This window comes from Drosophila kikkawai, chromosome 2L, assembly GCF_030179895.1.
Source record: "Drosophila kikkawai strain 14028-0561.14 chromosome 2L, DkikHiC1v2, whole genome shotgun sequence".
NCBI lineage: Eukaryota > Metazoa > Arthropoda > Insecta > Diptera > Drosophilidae > Drosophila > Drosophila kikkawai.
This window is the reverse complement of record NC_091728.1, coordinates 9,930,721-9,944,814: the sequence shown is the minus strand read 5'-3', so window position 1 is coordinate 9,944,814 and position 14,094 is coordinate 9,930,721. Positions and strand designations below refer to the sequence as shown.

The following is a 14,094-nucleotide window of genomic DNA, read 5'->3' as shown; positions in this document are numbered from 1 at the left end:
GGCTGCTGCAAAAATATATATTTTTAGGTGTAAGCTTGATGAAATTTTTAATGGATTTAATACTTCAGAGATTCTGTGATGACAACAGGAAGAAGTCCAAAGAGGAAATGTTAAACGGTTCTAGGCTTTATTTCATAGAATTTCTTAGGTTTCTCTGTGCACTTTAAAAGGAATGTCATAATCTTTGACTGAATTTCAAATGCCGCAACACTAAAGATTCGTAAATATCTCAAAGACATGTCTGTTACTTAGCCTCCTCACATGTACACATTCTGTCAGCTTCTGAGCTTCACATGCCTGGCAACATTCCCTTACCTGCTGATACTCCATTCAGCTCGTTAACCAGCATAACGCGCACCTTTGCTGCCATTTAACTTGGTAGGAAATCAAAGAAGTGCACTCTGTGCACCGTGAGAGAGGTAGAGCACAGGATGTCGCAGCCGGAAGACAAACCGATTTCCTGGAGAGAAGCCTCAGAGCGGAAGCTGAGCTCGACAGCCGGGCTCAGATGCTACTGCTTCTCGTAAATGGTGGCAAGAAATGCACCCGACAAGGTTAACCCCCGAGCCAGGCAAATCGTTTATGCCCACCCCTCCCCCCGATGGAAAACTGAAAACCCCACACACATATGGCGGAAAATTGTGTGTCTTTGTGCGTGGGTAGAAAAGGTGAACAACAGTTTTTCCTTATTCTCTGCTTTCCTTCTTATTTAAGGCAGCGTGTGTCAGGCATACGCAAAAAGCCAACTCACGGACTACGAACTCTGCAGGAAGGACTCGGCCTGACCTGGCTTGGCAAACATTTTGCAGCTTCCCTTTCAGCCAGCCTGGCTTCCTGGGGCAGATGCTATCGGCATTTTTTCCGCTTCCGCAGTTTTATCACGGGGCATCAACTTATACCGGGGTGTTTGTAGTCCCCCTCCCGAAAGATTATTGGGTATTGTAAGGGAATATTAGGAGAAGCATTTAAAGAAATTTCAGCGATAAATTTGTATTTAAAATATATATTTATGTTGATTTAATATATCTATCAAATTATTCTATATAAACTTTAAACTAGAATGATGAGTTCATTTTCTTTTAATATAGTTTCCTCTTCTCATTAAGAAATACGATATATCCAACTATCTAATTCCAATTGCAGCTTTTCCTCTATGCTTGCCTCTTGTACAACAATTGCAATTATTTTTTCAATTACCCTTCTATTCCCTGTCGAGAGTTCTCTCCATCTCAAGTTCTCTCGACAGGATCTGCCACTTACACGCTCACACACACATATCCTTGTATTTGCTTCGTTACGTAGTCAGCCTTACGTCATTGTCGGTATAAGTGGCGTGTTAATAAGCAACGCGCACACTTACTTTTCATATCAGCCTTCCCTTTGCCTTTTGCCACTCTCTGATTATCAGTTGACATTTTGCAACACAGGTTTACAGGTTAACAAGACACCTGAAGGGGCAAAGAATGGGTAATAAGGATCCTTTTTCATACTCTTTTTGAAGGAATTTCTTGTGCTATTGATAAAAATAAGCTGGTTATGGGTTACATGATGTCGATAAATATGGTTTATTGTGTTAATAAATCTTATATTGGTCAAAGGGATTTTGTATGTAGTTAAAGCCCAACTTTATTTTTTAATCAATAAATTAAAAAGAGTATTCTAGTTTCTACTATATAAATAATGTTGATTACTTCACATATTTGCTGTATTCTTTTTTAACAGCCTGCTGACTTTGAGCATTAATCATTTTTAGGGTCTTACGGAGTTCACCGCATGCACATGGTTTGGCCTAAGTAATGGGGCTGTCGTTGCCAGATTGTAGCCGGAAACATCAGAAACATAATTAACAACACGTTAGAGAGTCAAGAAGATGATGACGATAAGTGTTAGTATTTTTAGGTTGAAACTGGCAAAAAACGAATATCAGATATAAGATAATTTTCTGAAATATAATCAATTTTAAGCAAGGAAATATTAAAGATAAATACACGAGTAATTTTTATAAATATATTTTAATATTATTAATATTTGTAGGAGTAAATTTCAGACTGAAAAGGTATGTAAAAATCAAGACAAGACAGACTTGTATATTTTAATTTAATAAACCCAAACAATTCCACACCACAAAGTAAATTTAATAAAATTCCAACTCAACTTTATTAGTTTTTCAGTAAACCAGACAGCATTTTGCAATTTTCCTTATCCTCGCTCACTTTTTCCTGAATGCCATTATTCAAAATAAACAGGCATTTTAGTAAGCTTGCCCTTTCTTGCTGCGAACAAATGCAAATGACTTATTTATTATTGTTGTCTGTTGTCGGCGTCAGTGATTATTCAATGTTCTCACCAAATTTGCACAGATAAGCGGATTACTTCTTGACATTGGCAACATTTTTGGGTATTTCATACAAGGCAGACCGTATAACCGAACTAAGAACTCTCTTTCTGGAATATTTCTACTGATTTTATTAAAGCTTAAAAAACTTTAGATATTCTCTGGACTTATACATTATTGTCTCAAAAGTAAAAATATATTTTTTTTGTAATGCATCTTTAGCTAATGACTTTCCTGTTATTACTTACAGGGTACAAGGAGCAACCCATAAATCAGCTTTTCAATTTGCTCAAAAAGTTTGCAAAATGTCGCGACAAAATTTTCCAACGCAGCAGTTTTCATTGTGCATATTTTCCCCTGGCTGTGTGTGTGTGTGTGTGCGTAATCGATATCTAAATCCGCTTAGCTTAATTTGCTTTTTTATTTGCTTATTGAGCATTGCCTATCAGAAGTCAAATTCGAACAAGGAGGTTTTATTTTACTCTTCATGATTGATTGAACAACGAGGGAAGCCATTCCTTACGACGAAAAACATTATTGAAAAGAAAATGTGAAAAACAACTGTTACGCTTCTTACAAATACTTAATTTTTTAAGTACATTGAGAGTTTGTTTTGGGCTGTTAAACATGGTGGAACCATCCCAAGGACAAAAACTCATCAAGGGAAAAGGAAAATCTCATGAAAAACAATATTCGCCCAATCAACAAAACTCATTAATATTTAATGGGCATTAAATGAGTGCGTGGGCTGCGCAAAAATAATATTTTTCACATAATTAAGTTAAGTGAGTGGCCGCCATACAAGGCTGATAATAGGGAGTAGAATTTCGATGGCAATGGGAGGACATAATCCTGGAGAAATGGATATAATATGAGCTTGAATAAATAAAAAGAATATCGACTTAAATATAACCTATGATTTTGATTCAAAATTGCCAAATATCTCTATATATCCATATATAGATTCATTTAATATTCCTTTTTATATATAAACTATACAAGTTTCTCTTTTCTGTTTGGATTTTTCCAAGTTTCCGTTAGCTTCCAATTGTTCTCAGCCATAATTAACTATCTCCCACATAAGCTGCTTAATTATGTGTGTCTGTGTGCTTTCAATGCCACAAGGATTCGAGCTTCCGTTGGTCCAATCGATTTCCATTTCCCATTCGCAGCAATCTCCGAAAGTTAACTATTTGGAATGCGCCCGAAAGCTGGCAATGTTTTCTATCACTCGCACACAGAGGCACAGAGCCACGCTTGATGGCCCCAACTAAGGTTGTTTTGACAGGCAACAAATGGCAAAGGACAACAACAAAAAAGAACGGTGCCCAGTCAACGCCATTGTCTCGGAGGAGGTGGAATCTTTCGGCTGCTGCTGGCTTTCCACCTTTGTTCCAGCTTTTGTTCTATCTCCGGGACTTAATTGGAAAGCTTGAAGACGCAAACACAGCGCGACGTGTTGGCATTAGCACACGCACACGAGCAGGAATAACAAACCACTACCGAAAATGTTTGTCCTTGGTCCGAGGAGCAGCTGCCTCACCACCACCGCCTCCCACTAAATGCTCCTCGAAGGCCAGAAGCGTGTATACATAATTTGCGAATGTTGCTTCAAGTGGCTCGACAGCTATTTATAGTTGGCCTGTAGTCGGGGAGAAAATGTATTGCCGCATTTAATATTTTGTCCAAGTTGCACCTTGTTGTTGCCTCCTGGCTACTCCTGGCTGCCATATGCATAAATAATGGCAGCAATAAAAACTACTCTTGCGTTGCGAGCAACAGTTAGCTGGCGGTAAAACATAATCAAATTCTCAGGCAACATTTAAGTATAACTATAAAAATGCTGGCAGTATGTTTTGGTTATCGCAAATGGCGATTAAGTCATAAAATTTGTGCTCTGACATGGGGAAAAAACCTCAGAGACCCAAACTGTGTTTATTGCGATTTTGTGTCTTGTATTTTATCTTATTTTATTGTTTGAAAATGAAATATATATTAACCACAAGCAACACAAGTGCTAAATATAACCTTTTAATCTGATTCCAAGCTTTTGAAAAACCATAAACCAAAGTCTTCGTTTTCCCTCAAAACTGTCCAATTAGACGATGCCAAAATTTGCTCAACTAATTAGCTGCTTGAAGAGCAAACACTGTGGCAAATCCCCTTCAATTCAGCAGAATCAGGAGCAATTTCCAGCTGCATGATTGTATGCAAATAAATCGTTAGCCGCAATTTCCGGCAAATACGAGAGAAGAGGAGTTCAAGGATTAACAATGAAAAGACGGCAACAAAACCGAACCGAACCGAATTGAACACCGACACCTGGCCCCAATTACGACACTAATTAATTGAAATCAAAGGCAAGAGGCAGACAAGCAGACTCAACTGACAGAGATACCATCAATCCGGCCAATCACAGTTGGAATTTGATACCTTCTCCGCCCGCTGACCGCCTCTCCGGGGATTCGCCAGTCAAATCAATGTCCGGCCCACACGCATTCGAAAGTTATGGCTTGCATAAAAGTCAGCGTCAATGATAAATGAAGCCCGCCTGGATTTGCATACCGATGCATACATTATGCTCAGCCAAAGGGACCAAGTCTTCCAGCAAAAGGGGACAAGTGGCCCTGGCCGAGTGCTCCAAGGAGGGAAGTGGTAAAAGCCACTTCTTCTGCAGAGATTTCGAAGATGCGGAAAGAAAAATACGTATTCCATTTGCAAAGCGACAGGATAAGCCAGCGAGCGAAAGGATAACAATGTCAGTGACACATGAGCTACGGAACGAGAGCAAAAAATCAGGAAAAAGAAAGGAGCTGCGAAAAGGAAAATTCCTGCAACTTGCAGGAATTTCTTGCACAACAAAATGACTTCAAGATGCAAACAATAATGGTACTTAAAGAGGGATCAAATGAACTAATTCATAATAAATATACTAAATAGTATGAGTTTTCAATTTAACTATATAAACTTAATCTCTTATTACCCATCTCTACCAATTTTTCCTCTTTGAAATTTGTTCAGGAATTTGGCAAGCCAAAGGGTTATGATTGAGTAAATTCTAAAGAAAAATCGAGGAAATAATAAGAAAATACGAAGGAGCACAGGCAACACATAGCAAAACTTGTTGGACAAGTTGTCTTTGCAAATTTGTCCTTGTCAAAATGCATCCCCCAAACATCCTGAAAAATAAACGAGTTGTAGGAAAAATTGCTGTTCTAATTCAGTAATTTCCTATTGTCTCACAATTTGCGTTCTCCTCGGCTTGGCAAATGATTTAATGAAATCAATTACAAGCCCCACCCGCCGCTCTACCTCCTTGGCAACTGCCGAGCAAATGAAATTAGTGCGCTCCAAGGAGCCAAAGGACGAGGCCAAGAAAAGATGAAGATGAAAAAGGAAAATTGTGCTGGGGAACAAGCGTTAACTTGAACAAATTGTTTGTAGTCTTCCCTGCCATATTCTTTTTATACATATATGTGGATTTTTATGGCCTTTTATTGAGTTTTTATTGCCTTTGCTTCGTGTTTTGCTCCTTTCTGAAGAGAAAATTCAATTTGGAAAATATTTGTGGTGGCTGACTTTGATTTTATAAAGCTGAGCGGCAAATAATTGAATTTTAACAAGAGAATTTCATTCATAATTCAATTTTTATTATTAATTTAATTTTGTTTTAAAATTTATACTTTAAGCTTATTCCCAGGACATAACTATTAACCTTGCTTCTCCTTGTTTTCCTTCTTCTTCTTGTGTTTCCTTTTCTTTTCCTTTTCCTTTTTATCCAATTGCTCCGATTTGTCTTTTTCGGAGCCTTCTATGCATGGCGGATTGCATGGGCTTTCTTTGGTTTCCCTTTCAGTCACTCCCTTGTTGCACTCCTCGTGGACGGGCCGCGGCTCCTGATATCCTGTTTCCGGCGAACATGGCGGACAATCGCAAAGGTTATCCGATTCCGTGCAGCAGCTGGGAGGCATGGGTCCAATATAAAAGGGATTAAAGCGGCAAACCATTCTGGAGATCAGCTAAAAAAATGTCCTAGCTGACGAACTAAAAATTTGGATTTCTAAAATATGATTTTCTTTTATTTTCTTAGCCAAAAATAAGCATTTCCATGACACGAGAAACTAAGAGTATTATTTCCAAGGAAACTTAAAAAGCAACATTTGCTTGCTTTACCTCAAAATCTTTTGTTTTTTAGCTTTTTAAGAATATAAAAACTATGCAAACAAAGTCCACCACAAGTCCAAGAGGTCTCCACTAATTAAGAGAATTATTCTAGCATATTTAATCTAGCCTGCGGTGAGTTTTTACGTAGGTGTCACATTCAAATTAAAATGAAACCATTCCTAGGCCCAACGGTTTATCCCGGGGCAGTTGTAATTATTTACGAGGCTAAAAACACCAAATTAGCATTAAATCGAGAGCGTTCCAGACCGAGCAAACAAATTCAGTTTGCTGACAAATATTTACCGGCCTGGGCCAGCCCGGAGACCTGCAGGCATAGAGAGCTTAAAGCTGATTATACGAGTTTGCTCAACAAATGCGAAAAATACACAACAAACAGCGAGAGTTCGTTGAGGAAAAACAGCGAAGAAAAACCGCAGAAAAATAAACATTTAATGGCGAGGGAGAGAGAGGCATAAAAAAAAGAGACCCGTCTCTGAAATGACGGGCGGGTAAAAATGTACCGAAATAAAGAGAAGGCAATAAAGCAAAACACATAAGCCGCAACGCCACAAAAAGGACGCACTTGGGGCAAGGGAAAGAGATAAAGGACACGCTCACATGCTTTGAAAGTTTTCAATTTTTACGACTTCATTAGAAACGCTTGATGAGCAATAATGATAACACATAGCGGGCCAAAGCGGAAGCGGAAGCCGAAGAAGGGTGCAAAGGAAGCGGAAACGCGAAGGCTGCTCACAGATGTTGCTGGGAATTACTCAGCTGCCACAACTACAACTAAGCAGGGGGTAAGAAGAAAAACTTTAGAGTAAAAATTAAGTTAAAGAAAAATTTAAAGAACAATTTTATACTCTTTGAAGGAATTAAAAAATTTGTTTAATTAATAAAATTAAGCTTCTTTGTTGTAATATAGAAAATATGACCTTACAAAATGTTCCTTTTTAAATTATACTTACATCCTACCTCAATTACTTTTAAAACAGAAACAAAATACCCTTTCCAAGTGTATGATAAAACCAAAAAAGTCTACAGAAAGAGAGAGAGAGAAAAAAGCGGCTACTCAAGGAGGTGAAGCAGCTGGAAAATTACTCCACTCACCCGCATAGGGACTCCTTCGCATTTATGAATGAGTGTCGCTCAAGTGGCCAAATGTGTAAGCGGGTATAAGACTGGAGGGGTGAGTGCGAAATGTGTTGACTGTAATGAAAGTTTAAATTGTTTTTCCCACCGAATGCCTAAGCGAATGTGACAGAGCAGGGAAAAGTCGGCTGGGGGTTCTAAGAAGAAAGAGGACTAAGGTCATGGCGAATAAATTTCATTTTCATGCATATAATACTACACTTTGGTATAATAAAGTTTATCATAACATTTTTGGGGTCTGCTTTCCTATTATATATGTATATTCTGCGAATAGAATAAACAAATAGGAGATAACTTATGGTTATGGTTAAAGTAAAAATTTAGGACAATGATATGTGGCAGGGATTTTATGGTGGGCTTGGAGAAGGGTCTCCCAAAAATAGAGAAATAATGAAAAGGAGAATTTATAAATTCAAAGTTGGGTCTTTTTCTGGGCGTAAAGTCAGAGGTTTATGATTTAAGGGCTTGCAATATCGTAGAATATATATTCTTATTATACCAAATAATATTATAAAAATTTAAAAGCCTAAAATGAGTACAGATTACTTTATATATATATTTTTTTTATGCTGTAAAAATGTAAACACACCCACACCTGCATTTTCCATTTTAGCTATAATTAGAGAGCTTAGAGAAAGCCCCTTTTGATCCCTTTAACCTTTCCCCAAACACGATGAGCCAAATGAATGACCATTCACTTAATTATGGCTTGATGCAATTTAAAATCCACACGAGGCCCCCAAGGGGGAGAAAATCGCTCGTTCGATGGCAATCTTCTCACGTGGCCGTCCATACTAAATATAAGTTGAAATGGACTCGTATTCGGTGTCCGTGGGCAGCGGGATACCTGTGTAATTGCGCTGGCCCACGGACAAACAAATTCCCACATCGGACACACACTCTCACTATCGCACATGTGCAGGCGGAAGGACATTCATCAGCCTCGTCCTGGTCACGTTGGCTCATTTTCGCTTAATGTTTTATGCACAACTAAATACAAATGCGCTTTAATGAGCAAAACTCGAACCGGCCATGCGGTTAATTTATTATGCACAACTCGGCTTCGCAGGCCCCCCCAGAGGGGGCAGCAAGGATAACAAATAATATGGCATTGTCGTGACATTAAATTGCCAATGCACATTCAAGGCTCGGGGCTTAGGGGGTATATGGGGGAATGCAGATAAACCGCAGCAAGTCAACTTGAATGCATGTAACAATTACTCTCGTCCGCTTCTGCTCGCACACACGCCGCAGGACCATAAAATGCAGGCACCAGAATGGTGTAGAAAAACTGTGATATTCGCAATGGCAACAGCCAACAACACGGCGTGTTCGGGGGGCATGCGGCACGGGGACTTGGCCGCAAAACAAGGCCAAGCCGGAACTTAATACGGAGAGCGTACTCGAGTGCGATTTTGGGAGAGCACTATGTATTTATGGTATGTATGTAGTTCAAGCGGTCATCAGGATAGCAAATGTATGCCGAAATTTCATAGCTTATAATTTAAAACAATTTCTATTGTTCACAATTGAACTAAGCAAGCTGGAAATGTTCTCTATAAAGCAAGGAATTTACGATGGGTTTTATTTTTTTCAAACAATAAACTGTCCTTTGAAGGATTACACCTACATTTCCTATAAATTTTAGTTCTTTAAAAATTAAAACATTTTTGAGACTTTTAATGCTAGTTAAGTTAATTTTACGACTTAATAAATGTATTCAAATAAAATGTATAAATAATAGTAAGCATTCTAGACGCTCGTGTTTCAGCTTTCTAACATTTAATAACAATTCCTACAATTACAATTACTACAATTATATTCTTTAAACTTTATAACTACAACTCTATTAAAATACAGAATTTCAAAATTGCCCAGCCAAGCGTTTTGAAGCCCACCTCACGCTCCACGGACCCCAGGGATTTGCCTACCCACTGATCCCACCCCCTCTTCTGTCCTATTCTGTCGGGACATTTATCATGTGGGACATGCCTGGCCATTTGATTAACACCTTTGGGGAAGGCATGGTCAAACCGAAATAAAATTGCGCAGAATAATTTAAAAACTAAAGCCAGAGTCGTAGCAAACCTGAGTTGCTGCACAATTTTGCTCCTATTCCGCCCCGTTGTTGTTCGCTGGCATTTCGCATGCCTCGTTGGATGCGGTCCTAAAAAGAAGCATTCGAATGTATGCGAAAATATACACATATAGGATATATGCGAATTTATATGTGCACTTCGCTGCTATTCTATGCGACTTTTGCGTGTAAGCGCTGACTAAGCCAACTCATGCGAGCTCGTTTTCTGGCCAGGGTACAAGTGGGTGGCATTAGGGGTGACAGGGCATTGCAACCCAACTGCAGCTGCAACAACTTGGGTGGAAAACGTGTTAAGTCTTAAAGGATTATAAGAGGCCATCGAGACCGAAATGTGATGATCAACGTTATCTTTCACTAGTACCAGGGCGGTGTTTAGTGTCAAAGAGGCAGGGCATTGCCTTAGGTAACATATGAACGGGTTTATTTTATTTTATTTATCTAAAAATATAAAAATAGCATTACAAAGACCCTATTTGTATCATATGTATATTTTTCGGATTTGTATGGTAATAAACATTAACATACGCAGGTCATATTAGCTCGTAGCTCTAAGAGGCCCCATGAGAACTGGAAGTTCCCCCTATATCGTGTGATTAATTTTTCGCAAAATATTTTAATGGTCGTATTGGGAATAAACCATTTTATACATATAATTTTATGCCAATTTTTATTTGGAGCTCAGAGCAAATCCAACTCTCAGCCAGTTCAGATTGAAAATGCGAAGAATTTTGGAGTATTATTTGACTTTAGTCTCCTTAACATTAGTCGGTGGAATCAATTTAGGAAATATTCAAGACGATTATTGTAAACTGTATTGGAATGTCAGTAAATTAAGTGAAAAGAGTTGCCACAAAAACGGCACATTTGTTATTACAAACGAATATAGACTAACATATAAACCAAATTATCTCTTAGTTTTGAACTGGACTACAGAAAATTTTATTGAGTTGAACATCGTCGGAATTACAAATAAAATACAAAATTTGACGTATATGAAAATATTTGGAATTCGAAACACAGAAGATCAAAGACTGCGACCGTCATCGTTTTATCTGAAAAAGTTAAATATTGAGTATGTGTACAATTTTGAAATAAACGCCGAAAATTTTACAATAAACGAGACAAAATCTCATTTTGAAGTGGGACCAAAATATCTAGAGATTAGATTTAAACGATCTGTATCCCTAGGACTAATCAATGATTATGTTGCTGCCAGCACAAAAAGTATAAAGACACTTAGTATTAGAGGATTACACCGTCCCGGTACCGACTTATTTAGTCATTTAAAATTTTTGAGGTAAGCAGTAAAGTTCTAGTTTATTGATATTTTTTGTACATTATAATATCTTTACAGTTTAACAGAACTTCAAGAAAACGTTCTGGAGTTGAATTTGGATGTTGTCATGACTGTGAAAATGAAATATTTTGAAAATTATCGCAAACTGAGGTACATTTTAATCGAGGGGCCATATGAACCCTTTGAGAATTTGACTGCCTTTATCTGCAATAAAAAGATGAAGTGTAAATTTACTATGGGAAAAAATGGTCGGAAGTGTCCAGCTAACTGCCAATGCACTTACCGCGATATGTTTATAATTGACTGCCGTAAACCAAGAAAAAGTAGACAAATTCCGCCCCTCCCCATCCCAGCTGATTATGGAATCGATCTCCGTTTTCCCGGACACCAATTAATCCAGCTTCCAAATAACACTTTACCTGGCTACATCAAAGTTTTGAAGCTCGATGTGTCCGATAACAATATAAACAGCATTGCCATCCATCAACTCCCAAAGGAACTGTATACTCTGGACATCTCAAATAATCCCATTACAACCCTCGACGATAGAGTTGCCGATTACCTAAGCAAGAACTCGCTGAACTCTAGGCATTCTTTTGGGCAAAGGAGCATCAGATGGATTGTATATTGTGAACAAACGCATTTACTTCATTTATTGCATACGAATTCTGTAAGTCAATATGTTTTCTACGAACAATTAAACGGAAAATGTAGTTACAAATGTAAATGTTGCTTTGATCGCAAAACACAAAGCTTTGTCATAGACTGCAGTAGCAAAGCTGTGGACCTCCCAAAACTACCGAACAGAATTCCTAATAAGTTGACTTTGATATTCGGTAATTGTAGCCTCAAAGAATTCCCAAAAAATCTAACTCGCCTTTTAAAAACTCATAACATAACGCATTTGGATTTACAGGAGAACTATTTAAAATCTCTCGATGAAGAGACTGTAGATTTTTATAATAACCATGATAACACCACGATCGAGCTGTCTGGAAATCCCTGGAACTGTATCTGCAAGCCGAGATCCTTTCTGTTCTTTTTAAAGAAGCGAAATCCAGCGGAATATAGAATGACAATGGATAGATGTGGCATCCCAATGTGTCCCGACAGCTGCGTATGTTGCTTGAATAACTTAAATAGTTCATCCCTTAACGTGGATTGCAGAGGTCAGAGACTGAAGCAACTTCCCCTTCTGCCCGAATCAGCTACTAGTTTGGACCTCAGAGACAATAATATAACGGAAATAAATCTGCAATCACTAGACATTTTAAAGAATAAAATACTCTCCAAAGGACTGAAGTTATCCCTGTCTGGAAATCCGTGGACCTGCACTTGCGACCTTTTCACATTTACTGAAAAGTTTACCTTTTTTATACAAGATTTTAAAGAAATAGAATGCAGTAATCTGGGAAAACGTCTTGAATTTGTTGAAGAGAGTGATGCATGTCCATCTTACTTCATCTACCCACTACTCTTGTTCGTGTTCAGCATGATAATTATCACGGTTCTAAACGCATTTGTTTACTTTAAGCAGCCCATCCTGATGTGGTTCTATGAGCACGAAATCTGCATGAGCATGGCAGTCCGCGTGGACTTGGAGCGAATGAAGAAATTCGATGCCTTCCTATGCTTCACCCACAAGGACGAACGTCTTATCGAGGATTATGTGGAGAGACTGGAGAAGGGCCAACGGCAGTTCCGCTTGTGCTTTTACCTGCGCGACTGGAATGTGGGTGCCTCCATTCCCGAATGCATTATCCAGTCGGTGAAGGATTCACGGCGCATTATCATCCTGATGACGAAGAACTTCTTGGAGTCCACCTGGGGCAAGCTGGAGTTCCGTCTCGCTCTGCACGCCACATCCAAGGATCGGTGCAAGCGACTGATTGTAATCCTCTACCCGGATGTCGAGAACTTTGATGAGCTGGACAGCGAGTTGAAGGCGTACATGGTGCTGAACACCTATTTGAGGAGGGACAGCCCTAACTTTTGGAACAAACTTCTCTACTCGATGCCGCATGTTACTTAAAGTAATATAATATTTATACCACTACAGGATATTATAATTTTAGCAGTTAAGAAGTAATCTCCGACCCTATAAAATATATATATATTTTTAATCAAATTCAAATTCCGTGTCTCACAAATTCAATGAAATTCCCCAAATTCAACATGTAGCTAATGCCTAAATTAATTATGAAATCGGATACTGTCACGCTAACCTGGGGGGAACTTCCCTTCCCCACGCACGACTTGTACCCACCTCATTAATGACAAACCAAAATCCAGCAGTCGAGCGTCGATAGGAGCGTGGAAAGTCTTCAGGCTGGCAAAGGCCACGTGGAACTTAATCCCTTATCTTAGCTTGGCTAACAAAGTGGAAACAAAAGCCGCCATGACAACAGGCCAAAATCCTTTCAACTATTCGATGAAAGGGAAAACCACACCGCTTAAGCAAAACACATATTTGAATTAGGGATGGCAAACATATCGATATATTAATATCCGAATTTTATGAGATGACAAACATTGTGCGTATTTCTTTGACGACTGAATTACTGAAAATATCGGTGATATTTTGAGGAAACGACCAAAGTCAGTCAAAGATTTTTTTCCATAGTTGGCTCTGATTTTTCTGTTGATTTTGTTCTTATTGTTTTTTTTTTGTCTTTTTTTTTTTAATATCCTAAATTTCAATCTTCTAGTTGCAATTGATTTTTCGTTTTTTAGAGAGTAACTGTACCTTATGGAATTAGAATTGGAATTGCTGAATTTTCTAAGAATGAATTGCAGAAAGTCGCTTCGACGCAGACAGGCGCTGAGATTACGTGCAGAGTTTTCGTCAGGCCCACCACCCTCAGCCGAGCGGATCGTACAACGGAAGGACGAGCAGGAGCGGCGCAGGCGTGAAGCGGTTTGTTTATTAAATCTATTTGCATTTAATATATATATTCGATGTTCTTGCCTTGATTACAGTTGGCTAGCCCAATCGATTTGAATATGCAGAGCGATGTTATGACTGAATTTGAGGAAACTCTGTCA

General features: G+C 38.6%; 2 protein-coding genes across 6 annotated transcripts; one reads left to right on the top strand and one right to left on the bottom strand.

Moving 5' to 3' along the window:
• Nucleotides 1-5,963: 5,963 nt before the first annotated feature.
• On the bottom strand, nucleotides 5,964-6,476 carry LOC108082145 (uncharacterized). The gene has a single exon (XM_017177447.3). It carries the CDS (start codon nucleotides 6,340-6,342, stop codon nucleotides 6,046-6,048), a length of 297 nt encoding a protein of 98 aa, XP_017032936.1. The 5' UTR covers nucleotides 6,343-6,476; the 3' UTR covers nucleotides 5,964-6,045.
• LOC138929681 (protein toll-like) lies at nucleotides 6,460-13,118 on the top strand. 5 transcript variants are annotated; one of them, XM_070289178.1, is made up of 6 exons: nucleotides 6,462-6,631; nucleotides 6,683-7,302; nucleotides 7,498-7,691; nucleotides 10,282-11,049; nucleotides 11,107-11,719; nucleotides 11,966-13,118. In XM_070289178.1, exons 4-6 carry the CDS (start codon nucleotides 10,469-10,471, stop codon nucleotides 13,079-13,081), a joined length of 2,310 nt encoding a protein of 769 aa, XP_070145279.1. In that variant the 5' UTR covers nucleotides 6,462-6,631; nucleotides 6,683-7,302; nucleotides 7,498-7,691; nucleotides 10,282-10,468; the 3' UTR covers nucleotides 13,082-13,118. The 5 variants fall into 5 exon arrangements, with proteins under 5 accessions (XP_070145276.1, XP_070145278.1, XP_070145279.1 ...); XM_070289175.1 differs by having other exon boundaries at nucleotides 6,460-6,631; nucleotides 11,107-13,118; XM_070289177.1 differs by lacking the exon at nucleotides 7,498-7,691 and having other exon boundaries at nucleotides 6,460-6,631; nucleotides 11,107-13,118.
• Nucleotides 13,119-14,094: the final 976 nt, after the last annotated feature.